General features: G+C 43.1%; 1 protein-coding gene across 1 annotated transcript; it reads right to left on the minus strand.

The window, feature by feature from the left end:
• Nucleotides 1-121: 121 nt before the first annotated feature.
• On the minus strand, nt 122-16,981 carry LOC107294392 (cytochrome P450 2J6-like). Its single transcript, XM_029285610.1, has 9 exons — nt 16,859-16,981; nt 13,784-13,943; nt 12,353-12,502; nt 9,572-9,732; nt 7,920-8,096; nt 6,577-6,679; nt 2,510-2,697; nt 817-958; nt 122-312 (listed from the first exon to the last, which is right to left on the minus strand). The coding sequence occupies exons 1-9, from the start codon at nt 16,979-16,981 to the stop codon at nt 122-124; spliced, it is 1,395 nt and encodes a 464-aa protein (XP_029141443.1).
• Nucleotides 16,982-23,252: the final 6,271 nt, after the last annotated feature.

Below are 23,252 nucleotides of genomic sequence, written 5' to 3' on the forward strand. Positions count from 1 at the left end.
GGGACATTTCTTAATGTTCTGAGAAACTTCTAGGACAAGCAAATCCGAGCAATGCTCTCAGAGTAGAATTTCAGTCTAGAGGTAAAGGCCAATATGCAAACTGACAGCAATTATCTTGATTTTACGGGGTCCTACAGTAAGGAACAGCACAAAGTTTGTAAGGATGAGGGTGCAACGATAATCCCATAATGGGTTCCAGACTGAGTTCTTTGGCTCCTTCTGGCAGCTGAAACTTAAAGGACTTCAACAGGATGGTCAAGAAAAGGAAGAGCTCCATCCTCGCCATTTGCTCACCCAGGCACACCCGAGGCCCTGCAGTGCAAAGATAAGGAAAGGAGAAGTGGTTAGAAGTGATTGACAGTTATTCGCCAACGCTTCTAGTTTCAGTCCTAACCAAGGGATTTGATTCGTATTATATATTAAATGTGTGTTTATGTATGTGTACATTTTGAGAGGAAGCAACTAAATTTCATTTTTAATGTGTGCCGTTGTGCCCACAGGAAAAAATGGCAATAAAGGTTATCTATCTATCTATCTATCTATCTATCTATCTATCTATCTATCTATCTATCTATCTATCTATCTATCTATCTATCTATCTATCTATACATCTATATCTATCTATCTATCTATCTATCTATCTATCTATCTCTATCTATCTATCTATCTATCCATCTATCCATCCATCCATCCATCCATCCATCCATCCATCCATCCATCCATCCATCCATCCATCCATCTATCTATCTATCTATCTATCTATCTATCTATCTATCTATCTATCTAAATATTCTGGAAAACGTGCTTCAGATTTACCTGCTCCAAATGGCAAAAATTCTTCCCTTGGTACAAAATGTCCATCCTTGTCCAAAAAATGGTGCGGGTTGAATTGTTCAGGAGTTTCCCATCTCTTGGGATCATAAAGCACCGAGTTCAGATCTGTAACAACCAAAGTCCCCTGAAGGAGGAAGAAATGCATCTCAGTACACAGGTGATGAAGTTTCTAAGAGCCTCCTAATTTATTTATTTCCATCCCACCTTTATTTATTTATTTTTATAAATAATCCAAGGCTGGGAACATGTAGAATACTCCGTCTTCCTCCTATTTTCCCTGTGAGGTGGGTTGAGCTGAGAAAGAATGACTGTATCAAAGTTGCCCAGCTGATACCTAAGGTGGGACTAGAATTCACAGTCTCCTGGTAATTGGCCCAAAGCCATTGAGGCAACTTTCATGCCTAAGGCGGGACTAGAATTCACAGTCTCCTGGTGATTGACCCAAAATCACCCAGCTGGCTTTCAGGTCCAAGGTGGCAGTAGAACTCATAGTTTCCAAATTTCTAACCAAGTGCCTTCACCACTAGATCAAATTGGGTCTCTTCCTAGCAAATTTCCCCTAATTATATAAAAAAGATAATAGCTATCTCCTACTGCCAACTTGATTAAAATGTAAGCTAAACCAGTTCCTGCATTCCTATTCCCATTTCAAGGTTTGTTCCTTGAGAGTCAGCTGAAAATCCATTATTCACCATTTTTACATGGAAAAAAATGATGTTTTTTGTGCAAAGGAGGAACACAGGAGTAGCAACCTGCAGAGAACTGGAATTCTCCTATGAAGAGCATTTGTACTAACCACAACATCTCATGAACGGTGTTCATACAAAGCATTTAACCAGATCAGCTACAGCAGTGGTTCTCAACCTTTTTAATGCCGCGACCCCAACCGGTCGTAAGTCGAGGACTAAACCGGTCATAAGTCGAAGACTTTCCCTGCCCGGGAGCGCCGCGCATGCGTGGTTCCGCCCCCTGCGCTGGCCAAGGCGCAGCTGGCAAGTGGCAGAGACGGAGCAGGCCGACCACCAGCTGGCCCAGCCCAAGGGAGGTAAGGCACCTGCCGGAAAAGGGGAAAAAATGGCAGACAAAAAAAATGGCGGACAAAAAAATGGTGGACAGCCTTCCTTGGCAACCCCCGTGAAATGGTCGATCGACCCCAAATGGGGTCCCGACCTACAGGTTGAGAACCACTGAGCTACAGGCTTAGTAGCCCCATTCACACCACATGCAATAGTCTGCCTTAACTTTGGTTAGATTTGGCGATTCTTAGAGTGGTATGGAAACCTAGCCTGTTTTGTCACTTGTGGTGAAAGGAATTGTAAAACACAGAAAATGGATTAAGTCAATAACCAAGTTAAATTAATCTAATGCCGCTCTCATCGAATAATGAAGCAGGTTTCAGTTAATCCCGATCACTAAAATGTCAGAGTATATTACTGAAAAACTGTGCTGGTTAATGACTGCAATAAAGTTTTTTCAAGTTATTGAAAACAGAGGTCAATCTTTTGGCTTATGTTTCCCAGCAACTGAATCATTACTTGCATTCAATACATGAATTTCTTGACTTTCAGATTTAAAAAAAAGAGGGTTTCAACTTTCAACATGTCCATTGCACTGAATTCCTTATTAAAGAAAGTGTCCTCTGATATGTTGATTGTTCTTGTATCAACTCCCGTACCTTTGGAATATGATATCCATAGAGGTTCACATCTCTGGCACTTTGCCTGGGGACACCAACAATTAAGACATATTTCAGACGGAGAACCTCATGAATCACAGCATAGGTATACGGGAGTTTCACCCGATCTTGATAGCAGATTGAATGGGTGGGATCCAATGTATCTTCTATTTCCTTGCGGACTTTCTCTGAAGGCCATAATAGAAAAGAAAAATTATAACAGAATAACAGAGGAACGGAACTGAAAAGGGCCTTGGAAGTAATAATAATAATGATGATGATGATGATGATGATGATGATGATGATGATGATGATGATAAAGTTGGAAGGGACCTTGGAGGTCATCTAGTCCAACCCCCTACGCAGGCAGGAGTCTCTATACCATTTCAGACAAATGATTGTCCAATCTCATCTTAAAGTATCTCAGATACTCCACTACAATTGATGCAGTCAATGAAGAACATGGAACATAATTCACAAAGAATCTGAGTAAGAACTGAGCTATGATGACAAAGCATAAGGTGGTGGATCTACCCCTTGGGAACGTCTATGGAAATTCCCAGTCATCCAGGTCATAGTTGACCCAAAGGTACTGTTGAAGGAAAAGTCTTCATCATGGTTCAGTCCAAGCTGGGAATAACCAACATGGTGACTGCTTTAGAAAGAAGGTTGCAGTTTATTGAAGAGGAGAGCCAGACAAAAAGATGGCTTTGGAAGAAGAGAGAGGGAGCACATGTAAGGAGTGGGTTTTTATACCCTCGGGAGCCTTTTGTTTGGAGTTGTTCCTGTGGCATGAACTTTGACCTGAGTCTGAGTGTGCCCTTTGGCATCTGTGGTTTAATCCTATTATGTCCTGTCTTAGAGTTTGGGTGGGGTATGTAGATTTTAGGTGTCTTTGTCTTCTTAATCTTCTAGCTTCAACCTTCCTGGATTATTTACATCTGCATTTCTACAGAGCTGGTTTCTGCTTGGGGGAGGGAGACTTAGGGCTATTAAGAAAACTGGACATGCTTTTCTGCCTCTTTAATATTTCCTTCTCTGGGGGGCTGACTTCCCACAGTACTTTTTCAAAAGGCAATTAGACTTTCTTTATTTTTCCTTGAAGATGTTTCGCTTCTCATCCAAGAGGCTTCTTCAGTTGTGACTGAAGAAGCTTCTTGGATGAGGTAGAACTGAAGAAGTTTCTTGGATGAGAAGCAAAACATCTTCAAGGAAAAACAAAGAAAGACTAGTTGCCCTTTGAAAAAGCACCTTTTTTGGCCTATCCCTGGGGAGTTTCTAGATAAGTGGACTTCAATTCCTAAATCTATTTTTTTTTTTTTTGCAAAAAATGTTGGAAACCAGCAAAAAAAGCCACAGTCACATGATCACATGATGTTTGAGTTGCCATGGAACTGATGTCATGACTTGGAAAAAATTCTAGGATCCATGTTCTGTGTGTTTACTCTTATGAAGGGCCGCCATATATTTGGGCTGCAAAATCCAGACAACCAATAGATGGCAGCAAAGAGTACGGTGATGACCATCCTGTACGGATTTGGATTTTGACAGCTCAGATTGGGTAGCCCAATTGTTATGAGAACGAGAGAAAAATCTGATGTAGGAGGGGGGGAAACAGGAAAAAATACATATTCATATCAAATATATAAAGAATAGAATAGAATAGAATAGAATAGAATAGAATAGAATAGAATAGAATAGAATAGAATAGAATAGAATAGAATAGCACACAATAGCACACAATAGAATAAGAAATAGAAAGGAATGGAATGGAATGGAATGGAATAGAATAGAATAGAATAGAATGGAATGGAATGGAATGGAAAGGAATGGAATGGAATAGAATAGAATAGAATAGAATAGAATAGAATAGAATAGAATAGAATAGAGTTGGAAGGGACCTTAGAGGTCATCTACTCCAACCCCCTGCTCAGGCAGGAGACCTAGTATACCCTATACTAAATGGCTGTCCAGTCTCTTCTTAAAAACTTCCAGTGTTGCAGCATTCACAGCTTCTGGAGGCAGGTTGTTCCACCAATTAATTGTTCTAACAGGAAATTTCTCCTTAGTTCTAGATATTTAATTTAGTTAACCATCTTTAAACCCTCCCTCACTTTGCCTTCAGTTCCATTAAATAGCATTTTTTATGGGTTTTGAATGTCCTCTTTATAGTTCCTTGTTAGAGATGAGCAATTATTCCTCATCCACTCAAGCAGGAAGTCTTGGAATCTGTCGCTGAAATAAAAGCAACCATCAGTTTCAGGAGGCCTTCCATCGGGCACATTAGATGCTCAGAGTGGAACCTGGAGGCCCATTCGGTGGTACTCATCGTCACGGGTAACGTTCCACCACCGGCACCAGAGACAGGGACGCTATTTTTTTAGTTGTTACGTGACTCGATCCAAGAGAAGTAGTATTCGTCTCAGTCCCAGTGGAAACGAGACAACATCTATTATCTTTTATACTTTAGTTGATAACAATCCCAATTCATCACGTACTGCTGTGTCGGTCCTCCTTGTGTAGAAGACACCTTTCACAGGTAGTCCTCAACTTACAACCACAACTGGGGCCAGAATTGATAAGCAAGGCGGTTGTAAAGTAAGTCAAAACCCGACTTTATAAAGGATATTTAATTTAGTTAACCATCTTTAAACCCTCCCTTGCTTTGCCTTCAGTTCCATTAAATAGCTAAGCAAACCACTGTAGCTCTTAAGCGAATCACGCACTCCTTAAAGCAAATCCGACCTCCTCCCCATTGACGTTGCAGTTGTTAAATTAGTGACATGGTTGTTAAGTGGATCTGGTTTTCCCCACGGGCTTTGCTTGTCAGGAAGCCGCAAAACGGAATCTCATGATCCCGGGGAGACACTGCGACCGTCATAAGTATGAACCAGTTGCCACGTGTCTGAATTTTGATCATGTGACCACAGGGATGCTGCAGTGGTTGCATGCGTGGGAAAAAAAGGTCATAAATCACTTTTTTCAGTGCTGTTGTAACTTCAAATTGTCGTTCAGCAAATGGCTGTAAGTCGAGGGCTACCTGGATTACATCATACTAGCATCCTTGAGCAGAATACATTAGACTGAGTCATCCCAGTGTCAACGCTGCTAATATTGAATATTCTTGCTTTGACAAAATATGCAGAACTGTCTGGTATTTTTAGAGTTAATTCAGATGACAGAGAAAGGGGGGGAGAATTATAAGGAAAGCCCGGGAAAAGAAACGGAAGTGAATCTTTGCCCTCCAAGTTAATTGGAAGATGTGAATCATGACCCCAAAATAGGGGAGGGGAAATGCCTGGAATGTTATGCGCAAAGGAAGAGAAATTCAGATCTTGGCATCCACCATGCCGTGCTGACACCGGTCTACACTAATAAAAGGCTTTTTAGGTTAAATCATGCCTGAAAGTTCTTTGAAGTGTTTCATTAGTCAGACACATGACACCCAGCTTGATGACTTTCACATGCTAGAAAATTCCCATCATATTCTTCAGGACTCAAGGTACGAAAAGCTACAGCACACTAGATCTTTTCATTCTGTTACATAGGGCAGTGATGGCGAACCTTTTAGAGACCGAGTGCCCAAACTGCAACCCAAAACCCACTTATGTATGGTCGAGTGCTAGGTGGGCGTGGCCCATTGGTTGGGTGTGGCCCACTGGGTGAGTGTGGCCCATTAGGTGGGCATGGCCCATTGGTTGGGTGTGGCCCACTGGGTGAATGTGGCCCATTGGGTGGGTGTGGCCCACTGGGTGAGTGTGGCCCATTGGCTGGGCATGGCCCATTGGGTGGACGTGGCTGCAGTGGTAATGGCAGACTGGATGGGACTAAAAAGTTCAATCAATCAATTCCAACTTTGTGAGATCTTTTTTTTTCCCACGAGAAGTTGAAATTGATTGATTGATTGAACCTGTTTTTTTTTTTTTTTTTTGCACACGGGCACGGAGGCCTAAAGCGAGAAGGTTTTATAAAACCCAGCTGAAGGCCTAGGACTGGGGCAACAGCGCGCGTGCCCACAGAGAGGGGTCTGCGTGCCACCTGTGGCACGCGTGCCACAGGTTCGCCACCACGGACATAGGAGAAAGTGATTAGGAGCAATCTAAATGCAAATATTATTGGATGCGTATAAAAATGGGTTTCAAAAAGGGCCCGAAGGCCAGGCACTGCCAACTGGCCTGGGGCCCCAATAAGGCAGGGCATTCTGAAGGTGGCTAATGGACTAACATACGACACCCCCCTCTCCCCCTCCTCCTGTATGTACCTTGCACCCTTCCTTCCCAGCTTTGTCAATTTTAAACCAAATTTAGCTATGCTGCTGGAGAAGACTCCTGTGAGTCCCTGGACTGCAAGGTGATCAAACCGGTCAGTCCTAGAGGAGATCAACCCCGACTGCTCTTTAGAAGGCCAGATCCTGAAGTTGAAACTCAAGTACTTTGGCCACCTAATGAGAAGGAAGGACTCCCTGGAGAAGAGCCTAATGCTGGGAAAGATGGAGGGCAAGAGAAGAAGGGGACGCCAGAGAAGGAGGTGGCTGGATGGAGTCCCTGAAGCAGGAGGCATGAGTTTAAATGGACTCCAGAAGATGGTAGAGGACAGGAAGGCCTGGAGGAACGTTGTCCAAGGGGTCGTGATGGGTTGGACATGACTTTGCAATTAACAACATTTATTGTTTTAATATTTCATAGTAGCGTTTTATAGATTGTAAGCCTAGGTAAAATGGGCGGTGTATAAACTGAATAAATAAATAAATGAAATCTCTTGCTGGCACTGCAGATATCCCTATTGAATTGCACTCATTTCATCTGACTTCTCAGATAACTGATATTTGCAGACAAAATGTCTACTTAATTAATCAACATAGGCCTGCAGGTTTCTGGCAACCTGCTTCAAGCATCAGTAGGTGGAGAAAAGAATGGCCACAGTTGAGCCCAAAATTTACACTGCTAAGCGAGACAGTTGTTAAGTGAGTTTTTGCCCCGTTGTACGACCTTCCTTGCCCCAGTTGTTAAGTGAATCACTAGCAGTTGTTAAGTTAGTGACATGACTGTTAAGTGAATCTGACTTCCCCATTGACTTTGCTTGTCAGAAGGTCACAATATTACATGACCACCACCCCCGGGACACTGCAACTGTCATGAATACAAGTCAGTTGCCAAGCATCTGGATTTTGATCACGTGACCATGGGGCTGTTGCAATGGCTGAAGGGTGAAAAAATGGTCATAGGTCACTTTTTTCAGTGCCGTTGTAACTTCAAACGGTCACTAAGCAGATGGTTGTATATCAAGGAGTACCTGTACATGTGAACAACGCAGCAAGATTGCTCGGTATGCTGTCCTTAGCAAAGTAGGATGCCCTTCTGAGTTCTGAAGACCCACAAGAAAATTTCTTTCCAGGGTGCCCAACACTTACCTTGTCCATCTCAAGAAGGTAGTAATCAATGAAATCCTGGGGGTCGTGCAGTGACTGAAGTTCCCTGTGCTTCTCTACCTCTTCCTTGGCAAACGAGATGACATCGTTTAAAGCACGGAACACTCTCTGGTGACGCCCAGGAAGATGTTTCATCAACCATGGAAACAATTCATACAGCTAAAGGAAAGACAGGGGGTGAAATTCTATCACAATGACATCATCAGCCAATTATTTGAGTTTACCATTTTGATAATATTATAATGATGATGATGATGATGATGATGATGATGATAATAATAATAATAATAATAATAATAATAATAATAATAATAATAATAATAGTAATAATTTTCATTTTTTCATTTTATTTGATTTATATCCCGCCCTTCTCCCGACGGGACTCAGGGCGGCTCACAACATATTTAAAACAAAAACATACCCACAATCCCCGCCAAATAAAACCAAATTAAAACCAAATATTTTAAAGTTGTGGTGTTTAAAATTTTCTAAAAAATAAACCCAATTTAAAATCCTCCCTAGGCCAGGCCCGCTTGTTGGAAAAGCCATGTCTTGAGGGCGCGGCGGAAAGTAAGGAGATCCGGAATCGTCCGGATCTCGGGGGGTAGAAGCAAGGTCTCCCGTCCCCGTGGGTGTCTCTTCCGGCTCCCCCTGGGGGTCGCCAGCCGACATTGCTTGGCCGACGGCACCCTGAGGAGACCCACTCTGTGGGAGCGTACCGGTCTATGGGAGGGAATCTGTGGCAGAAGGCGGTCTCGGAGATAGCCAGGTCCTATGCCATGGAGCGCTTTAAAGGTGGTAACTAACTAATAATAATAATAATAAAGTTGGAAGGGACCTTGGAGGTCATCGAGTCCAACCCCCTGCTCAGGCAGGAACCCTACACCATTTCAGACAAATGGCTGTCCAGTCTCTTTTTAAAAACTTCCAGAGTTGGAGCATTCACCGCTTCTGGAGGCAGGTTGTTCCACTGGTTAATTGTTCTAACTGTCAGGAAGTTTCTCCTTAGTTCTAGGTTGCTTCTCTCCTTGATTAGTTTCCATCCATCTGTTGCTTCTCGTCCTGCCTTCAGGCGCCTTGGAGAATAGCTTGACTCCCTCTTCTTTGTGGCAGCCCCTGAGATATTGGAACACTGCTATCATGTCCCCCCTACGTCCTTCTCTTCATTAAACTAGACATGCCCAATTCCAGCAACCGTTCCTTGTAAGTTTTAGCTTCCAATCCTTTAATCATCTTTGTTGCTCTTCTCTGCACTCTTTCTAGAGTCTCAGCATCTTTTTTACATTTTACATTTCTTTGATATTAGTGTAACACTTGTCCCGCAGCAAGTTGTCCCATGGCAAGTTGGCTGTGGAAAATTGTCATAGATCCCAATTTCTGAAGACAAGTCATCCCACTGATTAACTGCTCTAACTGTCAGGAAATTGATGAGACCTGAAGAGGTGTGCATGGAGGGCTCAGCGAGTTCTTGAAAAAGCTGCCTTCCTGATACCCTGTAGTAGCCCTCCACAGCTAAAACTCTTTTTAAAGCCCTGGCCTCTTTTGCTTACATTGATAAATGAATCTTTATAATAAAAAAAAATCATCAGCAAGAGGATGGAGGATGGAGTCAGGGTCTCTAGAAGACAACTCACCAGGTAAATAAAGCTGCCTCCAAATTTCATATAGCAATTCAAGTTTATTAACATTTTCTGGAACTTTTCATCTTTGGCAGAAAATCTGTATCCAAAAACCATAAAGCAAATCAAATTGGAGATTGCAGTGGTGACAGGCAAAGAAGGATCCAGTGGCTGTTCTGGAAATAAATAAAAAAATCACCATCAGACTGATATTATTCTGATTTTAACTATTTATATTGTCAGTTGGATTTCAGGACAAAAGGCAGGCAGCACACATCGTACCTGTACACAATTGTACAGAGTTGTGATCAGAATTCCCATTGCTAAGCAAGGAGTTGTTAAGTGACTCTCGGCCGATTTGGCCACAATTGTTAAGCAAATCACTGCAATTGTTAAGTGAATCATAAAGCCATTAAGTCAATCCAGTTTCCCCCATTGACGTTGCTTGTCAGAAGCCCAATGGGAAGGCCACAAAGGATGATCACAAGACCCTGGGACACGGCAACTGTTATAAATGCATATTGGTTGCCAAGCGTCCCAATTCTGATCACGTGACCGTGGGGAGGTTGTGACTGTTGTTAAGTGTGAAGGCTCGTTGTAAGTCATTTTTTTCAGTGCCATTATAACTTTGAATACTTACTAAACCAATGGTTGTAAATCAAGGACTACCTGTAGTTGGGAACCCATCAAGCAACACTTATTATTAACCATTTGGTTAGTAGGAGACCCTGCAGAGGGCTCTTTCATTGAAAGGCTAGAAAAAAAATGGGCCACGGGACAGTTAGGTTATCAAAATAGGGACTGATACAGTGAAATTGCTGACTCTTGTTTTGGTCTGGTAGAATAAGACATTCCCCTGCTATAGGCCTTGCATTCAGTTGGGACACAGTTCACGTGGTCAGGAGGAACATGGAAAGGATCAACCTTGATTAGAAAAAAAAAAGCTTCGATATAAAGCATCAATATAAAAAAGATGTTGATACTCTGGAAAGAGTGCAAAGAAGAGCAACAAAAATGATTAGAGGATTGGAGGCTAAAGCACATGAAGAACGGTTGTAGGAACTGGGTACGTCTAGTCCAGTGGTGGCAAACCTATGGCATGCGTGCCAGAGGCGGCACTTGGAGCCCTCTCAGTGGGCACGTGTGCTGTCGCCCTAGCCCTGCCTCCCCCATGGCCCCCTCCTCACCAGCAGCTCCGCGGACGAGAGTCGCCCCTGGGCATGGCCCGCATGGAGCAGCACAGCCAAGCACATGGCAGCAGGGACAAGATTCCACCCTCGCACCCCATCATGTGTAGATGATACTATGGGGTGCGGGCGGAGGGCGTGGCCGCCATGACGCTGCTGGGCCGCCTGGGCAATCTGCTACGGTGGGCCGTGGAGGCGGTGGATGGCCCTGCGGGAGGTGAGGCAGGGGCATAGCGGGGGCAGGGCTGGGGGATGGAGCGGGGTCAGGGGTGGAACGGGGGTCAGGGCGGTTTTGGGGCACTAGGTCTCTAAAAGGTTCGCCATCACTGGTCTACTCTAATGAAAAGAAGGACTAGGGGAGACCTGACAGCAGTGTTCCAATATCTCAGGGGCTGCCAGAAAGAAGTAACTGTTACACTGTTAATAAAGGCTTTTAGGGTAAACATTGCCTGGAAGTTCTTTGAAGTGTTTCATTAGTTGGAACCATGACAAGGGGGTGAAGCTGTTCTCCAAAGCACCTGAAGGCAGGACAAGGGGCAATGGATGGAAACTAATCAAGGAGAGAAGCAACATAGAACTAAGGAGAAACTTCCTGACAGTTAGAACGATTAATCAGTGGAACGACTTGCCTCCAAAAGTGTTCCAACACTGGAGGCTTTTAAGAAGAAACAGGACAGCCACTTGTCTGGAGTGGTATAGAGCAAGGCTTTTCAACCAGTGGTACGGGTACCACCTGTGGTACATTGGCACCTGGCAGGTGGTACGCGACCATCCTAGAAAAGTGGTAGCGGGGGATTGGAATGAGCTGAATCGGTGGCAGCACCGCACAAGCCTGAGTGAGAGATGGCTGGAGCTGCAGGGCTGTCAGGGCTCAGCGGAAGCGCCAGGATCAGCGCTTCTTCGGGGCTGTCAGGGCTCAGTGGAAGCGCCAGGCTCCAGATGGAGCTCAGCGCTGATCCTGGCACTGCTGCTGAGCCCAGAAGAAGCGCCGATCAGCTGGAATGTTGCAGCATCTCCAGGATCTTGTGATTTACATTCAGATTCTTGGCAACTGATTCATATTTATGATGGTCACAGTGTCCCAGGGTCATGTGAAATGACCAAAGCCTGCTGCAACCACCCAGCAGATGGGGAGAATAAAAACCAAACACCCCCTCACCGCACCCCCGCTGCCAATCCTCAACAGAAATCCTCACAACAATGAAAACCTCAGACAGGAGGAAGATCGCTGCCGGGCAGGCAGGCAGGTATCTTGCTTGGCTGTGCCTTGGGGGGCACTTTTTTCAGTGACATTTTAACTTCGAACAGTCACTAAGCGAACTGTTATAAGTTGAGGACTACCTGTACTTCATCACTTTTTTCCTTTTTTGGGGGGGTCATCAAGTTTTTGAAACCTGGCTAGGCAACGTGGTACTCGGATGTTGCCATATCCCAAAAGTGGGACAATGGGTGAAAAGGTTGAAAAGCCCTGCTATAGAGTCTCCTGCTTGAGCCGGAGTTTGGACTAGAAGACCTCTAACGTCCCTTCCAACTCTGGTATTCTGTATTCTGTATTAATGAAACACCAGATATATCATTCTGAAGCATGCAGAGATTGTAGACAACATACCTTTTGCACGTGCAAAGATTTTCACCAACCGATGGGCCTCCTCTTCTATTCGATTCTCCATGCCTTTCTTCCCAAGTCCAAGTTTCCGCATAGTGATTAGGCCAAACCGTCTTTGTTGCTTCCAGTTTTGACCATTTGAAAATATAATACCTGAAGCCATCAGAAATCAGTGAGTCATTATGCTCACAAAAATTATCACTAAAATATTGTTAGGTAGCTTAGATCAAGGAGTCTGCAACCTTGGCAACGTCAAGACTTGTGGACTTCAAGTCCCAGAATTCCCCTGGCTTAGATAAAGTGTGTTCTCGTGCAAATTCTACTTGGCCATCTCGGAGATCCCTTTTTTTTTTTTCCAGCGAAAAACAGGATCAGTGATGCAAAATCAGCTTCTGCCTGGTACAAGTGGGACTGCCAGAATAAGACTAGATCTGCTCTGAAATCTTGTGGATTATATTGAACAGCGGCAGAGAAACCAAAAGTCTACAACACTATTTCATTTTTTTCCCTCCCCGAAAACGAGTTTTGCTTCTTGTCCTGCTTTGGAGAATAGATTGATCCCCTCTTCTTTGTGATGACATAGTGATGAGAATTTGCAATTTGATTTCTCAGTGCTCCTCTCTCTCTCTCTCTCTCTCTCTCTCTCTCTCTCTCTCTCTCTCTCTCTCTCTCTCTCTCTCTCTCTCTCTCTCCTCTCTCTCTCTCTCTCTCTTCTTCTTCTTCTTCTTTCTTTCTTTCTCTTTCTTTCTTTCTTTCTTTCTTTCTTTCTCTCTCTCTCTTATTTATTTTATAATATATATCAGTGATGGCGAACCTTTTAGAGATTGAGTGCCCAAACTGCAACCCAAAACCTACTTATTTATCGCCGGGTGCCAGGTGGGCATGGCCCACTGGATGGGCGTGGCTGTGGTGGTCATGGCAGATTGGGTGGGTGTGGCCAATGAGGGTGTGATCACCTCAATGTTGCTTGTGGGGAGGGACGTCTGTGGGGGCCGGGCAGGGTTGAAGATCTCCTCAGGGGGTCTCCTCAGGGGGTCTCTGGCAGATGGGGCAATGGGCAGGAGGCTCATCCTGCGGGGTGAGGTGAGGCAAGGTGAGGCAGGGTGGGGGTGCCATTGTCACAGGGAAAGGTGAGGCAGGGGCTGGGGTGGCTGCTGCCTGACACCATTGGCCCCTGCACACAGAGGCCAGCAAGCGCATGGGTGCTGGGATGCATCCGGCCATGTGGGACCTCAGCCAGTTAGTGGGCAGCTGGTTGAAGAGGGACGGTTGCCATCTCCGGGGCATGGCACGTGTGCCCACAGATAGAGCTCTGAGTGCCGCCTCTGGCACGCGTGCCATAGGTTCGCCACCACTGATATATATCATCTATCTCAATCTGAAAATTCTCTATTTTACCAGATAAATTACCCCTTAAGCTTCGTGAAAACTTACCCTTGTTTTTAAAGGCCTCTTTAAAAAAGGGAGTCATTTGTCGCTCAGCAAAATCTTCAGTTTGAATGAGGGCTTCTTTGACTGCCTGAAATCCAGAGAAGACCACTACAGCCATGTGTCCCGACCATATTGTGTAGATGTTTCCATATCGCTTAGCCAGCTGCCATTTGAATCAAAACAGAAAATGAAAATATGACATTCAGCCAGCCGTGGGATTCAGCCGGCTCGCACTACTTCGGCAGAACCGATAGCTAATTTTTTGTTGCCCAGAATGGCCCAGAAAATGGACTTCCGGAAGCGGCATCCACGCAGAGAACCGGTTGTTCGCATATTTGAATCCCACCGCTGCGTTCAGTCCTGGTTGCTGATTACAAATCACTGCACAAATGAAGTCTTTTCCAGAGCTGCAGAATTGGATCAGAGGTGTGCAAAATGCCTATCTAGCAGGAGGCCAGGTTACCTGTGGAACCATGTCTTCCCCATTACATTAGCCTGTCCTACCTGGTCGGGGGGGGAGGTAGGTTGTGGATACCATCAGTTAAAGAATTACGACTGGTGGGTCCATGAAGAGGACCTTCTTTGCCATTACCTCTACTCTCTGGTACACTTCTCTCCCCCCCCCACACCCCGAGGTGAGGCATGTCCCCACTCTCCTGGCCTGTTAAGTGAACCATTATTATTATTATTATTATTATTTATTTATTGAATTTATATACCGCCCTATCTCCCTGACGGGACTCAGGGCGGTGAACAGGCGATAATAAAAACCACAATAAATATACACAAATTTCTGTCTAAAATCAAATTAAATAACAGGCCTGCTCTAAAAATACCCCATACAAAGCCCCCACTAAAACATAACCATGCAGTCATTAAGCCAATCCAGCTTTGCCCATTGATTTTGCTTGTTGGAAACCGGCTGGGAATATATAAATGGCTATCAATGACCCGGGACATTGCAATTGTCATCAATACACATCAGTTACCAAGCACTAAAATTTTGGTGTGTCTGTGGGTATGCTATGATGGTCGTATGCGCAAGGACTAGTCATATGTCACTTTTTTCAGTGTCGTTGTAGCTTTGAACAGTCACTAATTGAATGGTTGTAATTGAGATTACCTATAATGGCACCCTATTGTTTCGTTAGGCCTGAATGTTTGCTTGCAGTAAATAGCACCGTATAAACAATCAGGGAAGGAACAATCAAGAAATTATTAAGGAAGAAATCAAGATAGGCAGGACAGGCTGCTATAGATAAACCATCAGAAAATTACATCTTTACTGTTGATGTTCCTAGCCTGATGATGCCATCCTATTGCAATCTGAGATGTTTTTATTAAGTTTTATCAAATCATACACTCTTTCAAAATATCACTGTTAAATGATCACTGTTTATGCTACAGGAAGCAAGGAGTTTACATTCCTTTTATTGGAAAAGACCTTTGATTCCCTTTTTAGAAAAATAGCTAACCAAATTGTAGGCATGTGCCCCACTGCCTACAATAGTGTGATGGAAACTAACCAAGGAGAGAAGCGAACTAGAACTAAGGAGAAGTTTCCTGACAGTGAGAACAATTAATCAGTGGAACGACTTGCCTCCAGAAGTTGTGGGTGCTCCAACACGGGATGTTTTTAAGAAGAGATTGGACAACCATTTGTGTGAAATGATATAGGGTTTCTTGCCTGAGCAGGGGTTGGACTAGAAGACCTCCAAGGTTCCTTCCAAATTTGTTATTCTGTTAATTCTAATTTTGAATTTAAAAAGTGAATCTAACTCAGAATTTAAGTTTGAATGGAAACTTTCATAATATTAAGCATGGAATTGTGTCATACCCCAAATTTGCTTTTAAAGCTTATATTTTAACACTGTATAATTAATAGACTCGGTAGAGCGCATTGTTTACTACTTCTGGTTTTAATCATTTGAATAATTGTTAACCAATATTTTTTTTGTTTAAACTTCAATAGGGATACTGCATTTTCACTGGCAAATGGGTATAAAAATGCTATAAACTTCTGATAATGAAATTTGGATATATTAGTATCATGAAATTTCAGATTTGCTATTTATCCACTTGTATTTTGTATTCTGTACTTCATTTTTAACTACTTATTTCTTGTACATAAGAAAGAACTTTAAAAAAAACCCTTAAAAATCTGTTCCTACAAAAAGAATCCTTGCACTGGTCCACAATTTAAGCATAATGTAAATTTATTTCTGTATTTTCTGAGAGAAATACTGGAACAGTGAGGGCCAAATGAACAATTAAGTTACATGAAAAGAAAACACCTTGAGGTGTTAAAATCTCTTTAGGCTTTTAGTCTGAATGCAACATCATGTAATACTGTTCTAGTTATGATTAAAGGATTAGTAAACAGAATGAAAGACACTGTCAACGCTGCTAATATTGAATATTCTTGCTTTGACAATATATGCAGAACTGTCTGTCTGATTAATCAGACACATGACAGACACAACCTTGAATAGTGCTATCTGTCTTTACTTGTTTTTAATTCTTTAATAGTATTTCATTCATTCATTCATTCATTCATTGAGAGAGATATAATAGAGTAAATCTTACTATTAATCTGCCAAACTTATATGCACACCAATCTTAATCAAAGAACTCTGCCCAGCTAACCAACATAAAAATAGAAAACCAACTTATTAAACCAAATTATTAAATTATAAAATCATAATGGCAGGATAAAATTGAACAAACTAAGTTTACACACAACTTACTTCCATTTGAATATACACATTAATCATAGCAAAGTGTGCAGGCAGTCATTTTGTTATTTTATAAGAAAATAACTGATTATTGCTAGACAGGTAGAATAGCAGAAGGGTCATTACATACCGGTGGGAAGATAATCATGATTAAATCATGATTTAAGGATACGGAGCCATTTTATCATATTGGCTCAGCATCTGGAGAATGAAACAAGAAGCATTTCTGCTAAGCCAGTTTCCATCACTACCTTCCAGAAAATTTTACTGACCTGGCAGGAAAATAATATTCTCTTTGCTAAATAACATCATGATTTAAATCACTGGTTTGGAGACACAGTACCTTGATTAAAAGTGTCGGAGTTACTCGGATTCCAGTCTGCCATGCGACTCCAATGAATGGAAGTGGAAAGGGCCCAGGAGGATAATTTCTGCGGGACCATAGTTGTTTCAGGAAATACAACATTACCGCAGTCAGGAACAAAGCAAACAACCATTTTCCAACTTCCTCCATGTTTTTTTTTTTTTTTTGCTTTTTTTTTTTAAAATCTCCCTTGTTCTACCTGAAGCTGGCTAAGCTGGATCTCTTTCTCCAGTAGATTTTGTCTTCCTGAGAGAGGGTGACTCTGTTTTTCAGCCTTTTATACTCCCTATGTTAAAAATGTAAACAACACTTCTTACACCATATTCAATTATGAAAGGAATGGCTTGCCTCCAAACCTGTTATAATAGAATAAGATCAACAGCGGTGATGCTTGGATGATCTTCGCATAATTTGCATAATTGAAGGGAAGAGAATCTGGCAATATATTCTACATGCCAGGTACAGTTGGAGGAGTGACGTGATGCTACGTTTACCAAGCCCAAAACAATCGTGTCATCTGATCAGCAAATGGATCAAAATGCCAGCGAGGTGACCAATCCCTCTTCGTTAAAGACCACAGTGGACTTGTGATCTTCAAGGATGAAAGAATCGGATGAGTTGAGGACCATCAACCTCAGTATGGGGATGTCAAGCACCAGGGAAATCAGGAGATTCAGACAGTTCAAATGAGTATAAAGACATACCCAATTCCGGCTGCTGGAATTGGGTCTGTCTAGTTTAACGAAGAGAAGGACGAGGGGGGACATGATAGCCATGTTCCAATATTTCAGGGGCTGCCATAAAGAAGAGGGAGTCAAGCTATTTTCCAAAGCGCCTGAAGGCAGGACAAGAAGCAACAGGTGGAAACTAATCAAGGAGAGAAGCAACCTAGAACTAAGGAGAAATTTCCTGACAGCAAGCACAATTAACCAGTGGAACTACCTGCCTCCAGAAGCAGTGAATGCTCCAACACTGGACGTTTTTAAGAAGAGACTGGACAGCCATTTGTCCGAAATGGTGTAAGGTTTTCTGCCTGAGCAGGGGGTTGGACTCGATGACCTCCAAGGTCTCTTCCAATTTTTATTATTATTATTATTATTATTATTATTATTATTATTATTATTATTATTATTATTAGAACTAAGGAGAAACTTCCTGACAGTTAGAACAATTAACCAGTGGAACAACCTGCCTCCAGAAGTGGTGAATGTTCCAACACTGGAAGTTTTTAAGAAGAGACTGGACAGCCATTTGTCCAAAATGGTATAGGGTTTCCTGCCTGAGCAGGGGGTTGGACTAGATGACCTCCAAGGTCCCTTCCAATTTTATTATTATTATTATTATTATTATTATTATTATTATTATTATTATTATTATTATTATTTTATTTTATTTTTTTTTTATTTTATTTTTTTATTTTTTTTTATTTTTTTTTATTTTATTTATTTATTTGTTTATTTATTTATTGCAAGCTTTAATTCCCTACAAGAATCTGAACTACTAATGGCCAAAAGAAAACAGCAGGAGTTAAGAAAGGAATTCGTAGTGAGCTAAACGTAGATCTCTTGGGGTGCACAGGGACTCATGACTGATGATACATTTGACACCTCCCTCAGGCTCAGCCTGGTCATCTCCTACATTAGACCAGACCAGGAAATCAATTCCACAGGATAGCTGAAACTACTTTTATTGAGAATGGCTATCACAACAGAGTGGGGAGCGGTGGCCTAGCAGTTCAAATGGTGGGTTTGCTGATGGAAAGGTTGGAAGTTTGAGACCCAAGTACCACATGACTGGGTGAGCTCCCATTTTTGCCCCAGGTCCTGGCAACCTAGCAGTTCGAAAGCATGCAAATGCAAGTAGATAAATAAATACCACTTCCATGGGAAGGTAGCAGCATTCTCTGTACCTCGGATGTATAGTCATGCTGGCCACATGACTACAAAAGCATCTTAAGATGACTCTGGCTTTCTTGGCTAGGAAACAGAAATGAGCACCACCCCCTAGAGTCAGACATGAAAGACATTACCTTTTATTTTATCATACCAGAATCTTGCAAGTCTAATGCAAGACAAATGTCATTGCATTTGTCTTGCATGCCAGACGAATCTTATTGCATTCTTTGACCAGGTGACCAGTACGGCCAGAGGAATGCTGTGGATATCATTTACTTGGACTTCAGTAAGGCATGTGATAAAAGTAGACCACAACCTAGTACTTGATAAGATAGAAAAATGTGGGTTAGACAGCATCACCACCAGATGGATTTGTAGCTGGCTGACTGGCCGTACTCAGCGTGTGGTCCTCAAGGGAACTGCATCTACAGAGCTCTGTTCTGGGCCCAGTGCTCTTCAACATCTTCATCAACAATTTGGAACAGGGGATAGATGGGGAACTCATCAAATTTGCAGACGACACCAAGCTGGCAGGAATGGCCAATACTCCAGAAGACAGGCTTAAGATATAGGAGGATCTGGACAGACTTGAACACTGGGCGCTATCTAACAAAATGAAATTCAATGGTGGAAAAAGTACAGTTAGGCAAGAAAAGCCAACTGTACAGGTATAATATAGGTCAGGGGTAGGCAACCTTGGCTCTTTTATGACTCGTGGACTTCAACTCCCAGAATTCCTGAGCCAGCATGGCTGGCTCAGGAATTCTGGGAGCTGAAGTCCACGAGTGATAAAAGAGCCAAGGTTGCCTACCCCTGGTATAGATGGTACTTTGCTCAATAGTAATAACTGAGAGGGATCTTGGAGTCCTAGTGGACAATCACTTAAATATGAGACAGCCGTGTGCTGCAGCTGCCAAAAAAGCCAACACAATGCTAGGCTGCATTAACAGAGGGATAGAATCAAGATTACGTGAAGTATTAATACCACTTTACAATGCCTTGGTAAGGCCACACTACAATACTGTAGTGACAGTTTTGGTCACTACAATGTAAAAAAGATGTTGAGACTCTAGATAAAGTACAGAAAAGTGCAACAAAGATGATTAGGGTACTGGAGGCTAAAACATATAAGGAACGTTTGCTAGAATTGGGTATGTCTAGAAGGACAAGGGGGGACATGATAGCAACGTTCCAATATCTCTGCCACAAAGAAGAGGGAGTCAAGCTATTCTCCAAAGCGCCTGAAGGCAGGACAAGAAGCAACAGATGGATGGAAACTAAGCAAGGAGAGAAGCCACCTAGAACTAAGGATAAATTTCCTGGCAGTTAGAACAATTAACCAGCGGAACAACCTGCCTCCAGAAGCGGTGAATTCTCCAACACTGGAAGTTTTTAAGAAGACACTGGACAGCCATTTGTCTGAAATGGTATAAGCAGTGGTGGGATTCAAACATGTGAACAACCAGTTCTCTGTGTGGATGCCACTTCTGGAAGTCGGTTCTGGGCCTGGGCAACAAAAAATTAGCTACTGGTTCTGCTGAAGTGGTGCGAACTGGCTGAATCCCACCACTAGGTATAGGGTTTCCTGCCTGAGCAGGGGGTTGGATTGGATGACCTCCAAGGTCCCTTCCAACTTTATTATTATTATTATTATTATTATTATTATTATTATTATTATTATTATTATTATTATTATTATTATTATTATTATTAATGCTGTACGTCCTCCTCCTTCTCAAAGTTTGGTGAATTAAAGAGGTGTTTACCAGAGCCTCTTTTGAATGTTATCTCCTTCTGGGCTTGAAATGTGTTTTAGCATTTTGCCTGGTTAAAGATTCCCGCATGTCTCCTTCAAGGTCATCTTCATTACTTCCTACAATTTGTTTAATATCACCACTGCAAGCAATTTCATATCGCATCACATAATGATATGCAAAACAGCTTCAGCATTCTAAGTTCCCATGCCACAGGAAGCGTGTGATTATAAGATCCAAGGAAACGGGATTCAATTTAAAAGAAGACTATATTTAAATGAAATATAGTTAATCTAGTTCCTTTGAACAATGAGAACTGACAGTGCCACTAATAGGACAGTTTCTTCTTTTTGTGGGGTTCTTGGTGCTCTCTGAGCTTGATGGTTTTCTTGAAGATGTTTCATTACCCAACTAGGTAACGTCATCACACCTACAGGCAAACAAAGTCATTACTGAAAACCAACATGGGTTTGTCAAAAACAGATCATGCCAGACAAATCTTATTACATTCTTTGACCAAGTGACAAAATTAGTGGATCAGAGGAATGCTGTGGATATAATTTACTTGGACTTCAGTAAGATGTTCAGTAAGATGTTGAGACTCTAGATAAAGTACAGAGAAGAGCAACAAAGTTGATCAGGGGACTGGAGGCTAAAACATATAAGGAACGATTGCTGGAATTGGGTATGTCTAGTCTAATGAAAAGAAGGACGAGGGGGGACATGATAGCAGTCTTCCAATATCTCAGGGGCTGCCCCAAAGAAGAGGGAGTCAAGCTATTCTCCAAAGCACCTGAAGGCATGGCAAGAAGCAATGGATGGAAACTAATGAAGGAGAGAAGCAACCTAGAACTAAGGAGAAACTTCCTGACAGTTAGAACAATTAACCAGTGGAACAATCTGCCTCCAGAAGCTGTGTAAGATATAAGGAACGGTTGCTGGAATTGGGTATGTCTAGTTTAATGAAGAGAAGGACGAGGGGGGACATGATAGCAGTGTTCCAATATCTCAGGGGCTGCCACAAAGAAGAGGGAGTCAAGCTCTTCTCCAAAGCGCCTGAAGGCAGGACAAGAAGCAGTGGATGGAAACTAATCAAGAAGAGAAGCAACCTAGAACTAAGGAGAAACTTCCTGACAGTTAGAACAATTAACCAGTGGAACCCAATTTTGTGGGTATCCCCTTGAGATCCTTGTGAAATATATCTCCAAATTTAGCTGAAGAAGCTGCCTACATTCTTCATAGTGTAGGTTTGCTAAGTCACATAAACCTAAAACTGTGCCATAAAGAGATTTGGTCTACACCCACAGCTTCACTTTCCACAATCAAGGTTGTCTCAAATGTCAAGCAGTGGTTAAAGATTTGGTCATACTTTTGTAGCGGAGTTGGGGTGAAAATGGGGCCAGCTGAGAGGTTTTGTAGGAGCCCTGCCGATTAGGCCAGGAAGATGGGGAGCTCCGGCAGCTGCCATGGGTCTTGCGGCGGGGCAGGGCTCGGAGGAGAGAAGAAAAAGGAGGAAGAAGCCGATAGAAGGGAGGAAGAGAGAAGGCTTGGTGGAGCTTGCCGTTCTGAGCCAGCTGACCGAAGAGAGAGTAACAAGCTGGGGTTTTCACGTTTGCCTTTTTTGCTTCATTACAGGCAAGCCAGATGAAAGGGGGAGGGATAGAGAGAGTGAGAGTAGTTGCTGGAGCCATTTGCTGGAAGCAGGCCAGGCAGAGAGAGAGAGAGAGAGTAGCTTGCCAGAGCTGTTTGTCTGAAGCAGGTCAGGGAGAGAGAGAGAGAGAGAGAGAGAGAGAGAGAGAGAGAGAGAGAGAGAGAGAGAGAGAGAGAGAGAGAGAGAGAGAGAGGCTGGTTGGAGCTGTTTGTTTGAAGCAGGCCAGGCAGAGAGAGAGTGTGTGTGTATGTGAGGGGTGGGGGAAGGTGAAGTTTTGTTGTTTCTTTCTCTTTCGTTGTGGGCAGGCCATACAAGAGAGGGAGAGAGGGTAGTTTGGGGAGTTTTAATTCCTTTCCCTCGTTGGAGTAGGTTAGGCAGAGGGAGAATCAGGGAAGAGTTTGACATATGTCTTTTAGTGGGAGGTAAGGGGTTTTTTTTCTTTATAGGGTCAGCTGGGGGAGATAAAAAGAGATTACATGGAGTGAGGTCAGAGAGGGGTGAGGAGAACGGATAAGGGAGGCCTCTGCCAGCGCCAGAGATTGGTTGCCATTGTTCTAGGCAAGTTGTTGTCATCAAAGATGGATTAACATTGTCCTGGGCAAGTTGTTGCCACCAGAGACCGGCTGCCATTGTTTTAGGAAAGTTGCTGTCACCAGAGACTGACCGCCATCATTCTGGACAAGTTGCTGTCACCAGAGAATGATCGCCATCGTTCTAGGCAAGTTGCTGTCACCAGAGACTGACCGCTATCATTCTAGACAAGTTGCCATCACCAGAGGCTGATTAACATCGTTCTGGGCAACTTGTTGTCATTAGAGATTGACTACCATCTTCCCTGTAAGTTCTTATTGCTTAAGATCAACCACCATCAGCCCAAGTGAGTCACCATTGAGAGAGGGCGGCCATCACTGCCCCATGTGCATGGCTGCAGATTGTGACTGAATACCATCGTGTTACGTGCCCTGTTAGGCAGAGGCGCCAACATGAGAGACCTCTTTGGGCTGGTGGCCATTTGGAGGGGAGGTCGGAAGGGCCTGGACTTAAGCGGTCCCTACGGGGTTGGCGCTACACTT

The sequence above is a fragment of the Protobothrops mucrosquamatus genome, unplaced genomic scaffold (assembly GCF_001527695.2).
Source record: "Protobothrops mucrosquamatus isolate PMUCROS unplaced genomic scaffold, P.Mucros_1.0 scaffold1931, whole genome shotgun sequence".
Classification (NCBI taxonomy): Eukaryota; Metazoa; Chordata; class Lepidosauria; order Squamata; family Viperidae; genus Protobothrops; species Protobothrops mucrosquamatus.

Coding starts and splice junctions, on each gene's coding strand:
- LOC107294392 (XM_029285610.1), bottom strand. CDS start 16,981: ATGTTGTATTTCCTGAAACAACTATGGTCCCGCAGAAATTATCCTCCT. Junction 12,503..13,783: donor AGAGGCCTTTAAAAACAAGG/GTAAGTTTTCAC, acceptor TGATGGCTTCAG/GTATTATATTTTCAAATGGT. Junction 313..816: donor ATTTTTGCCATTTGGAGCAG/GTAAATCTGAAG, acceptor TTTGCACTGCAG/GGCCTCGGGTGTGCCTGGGT.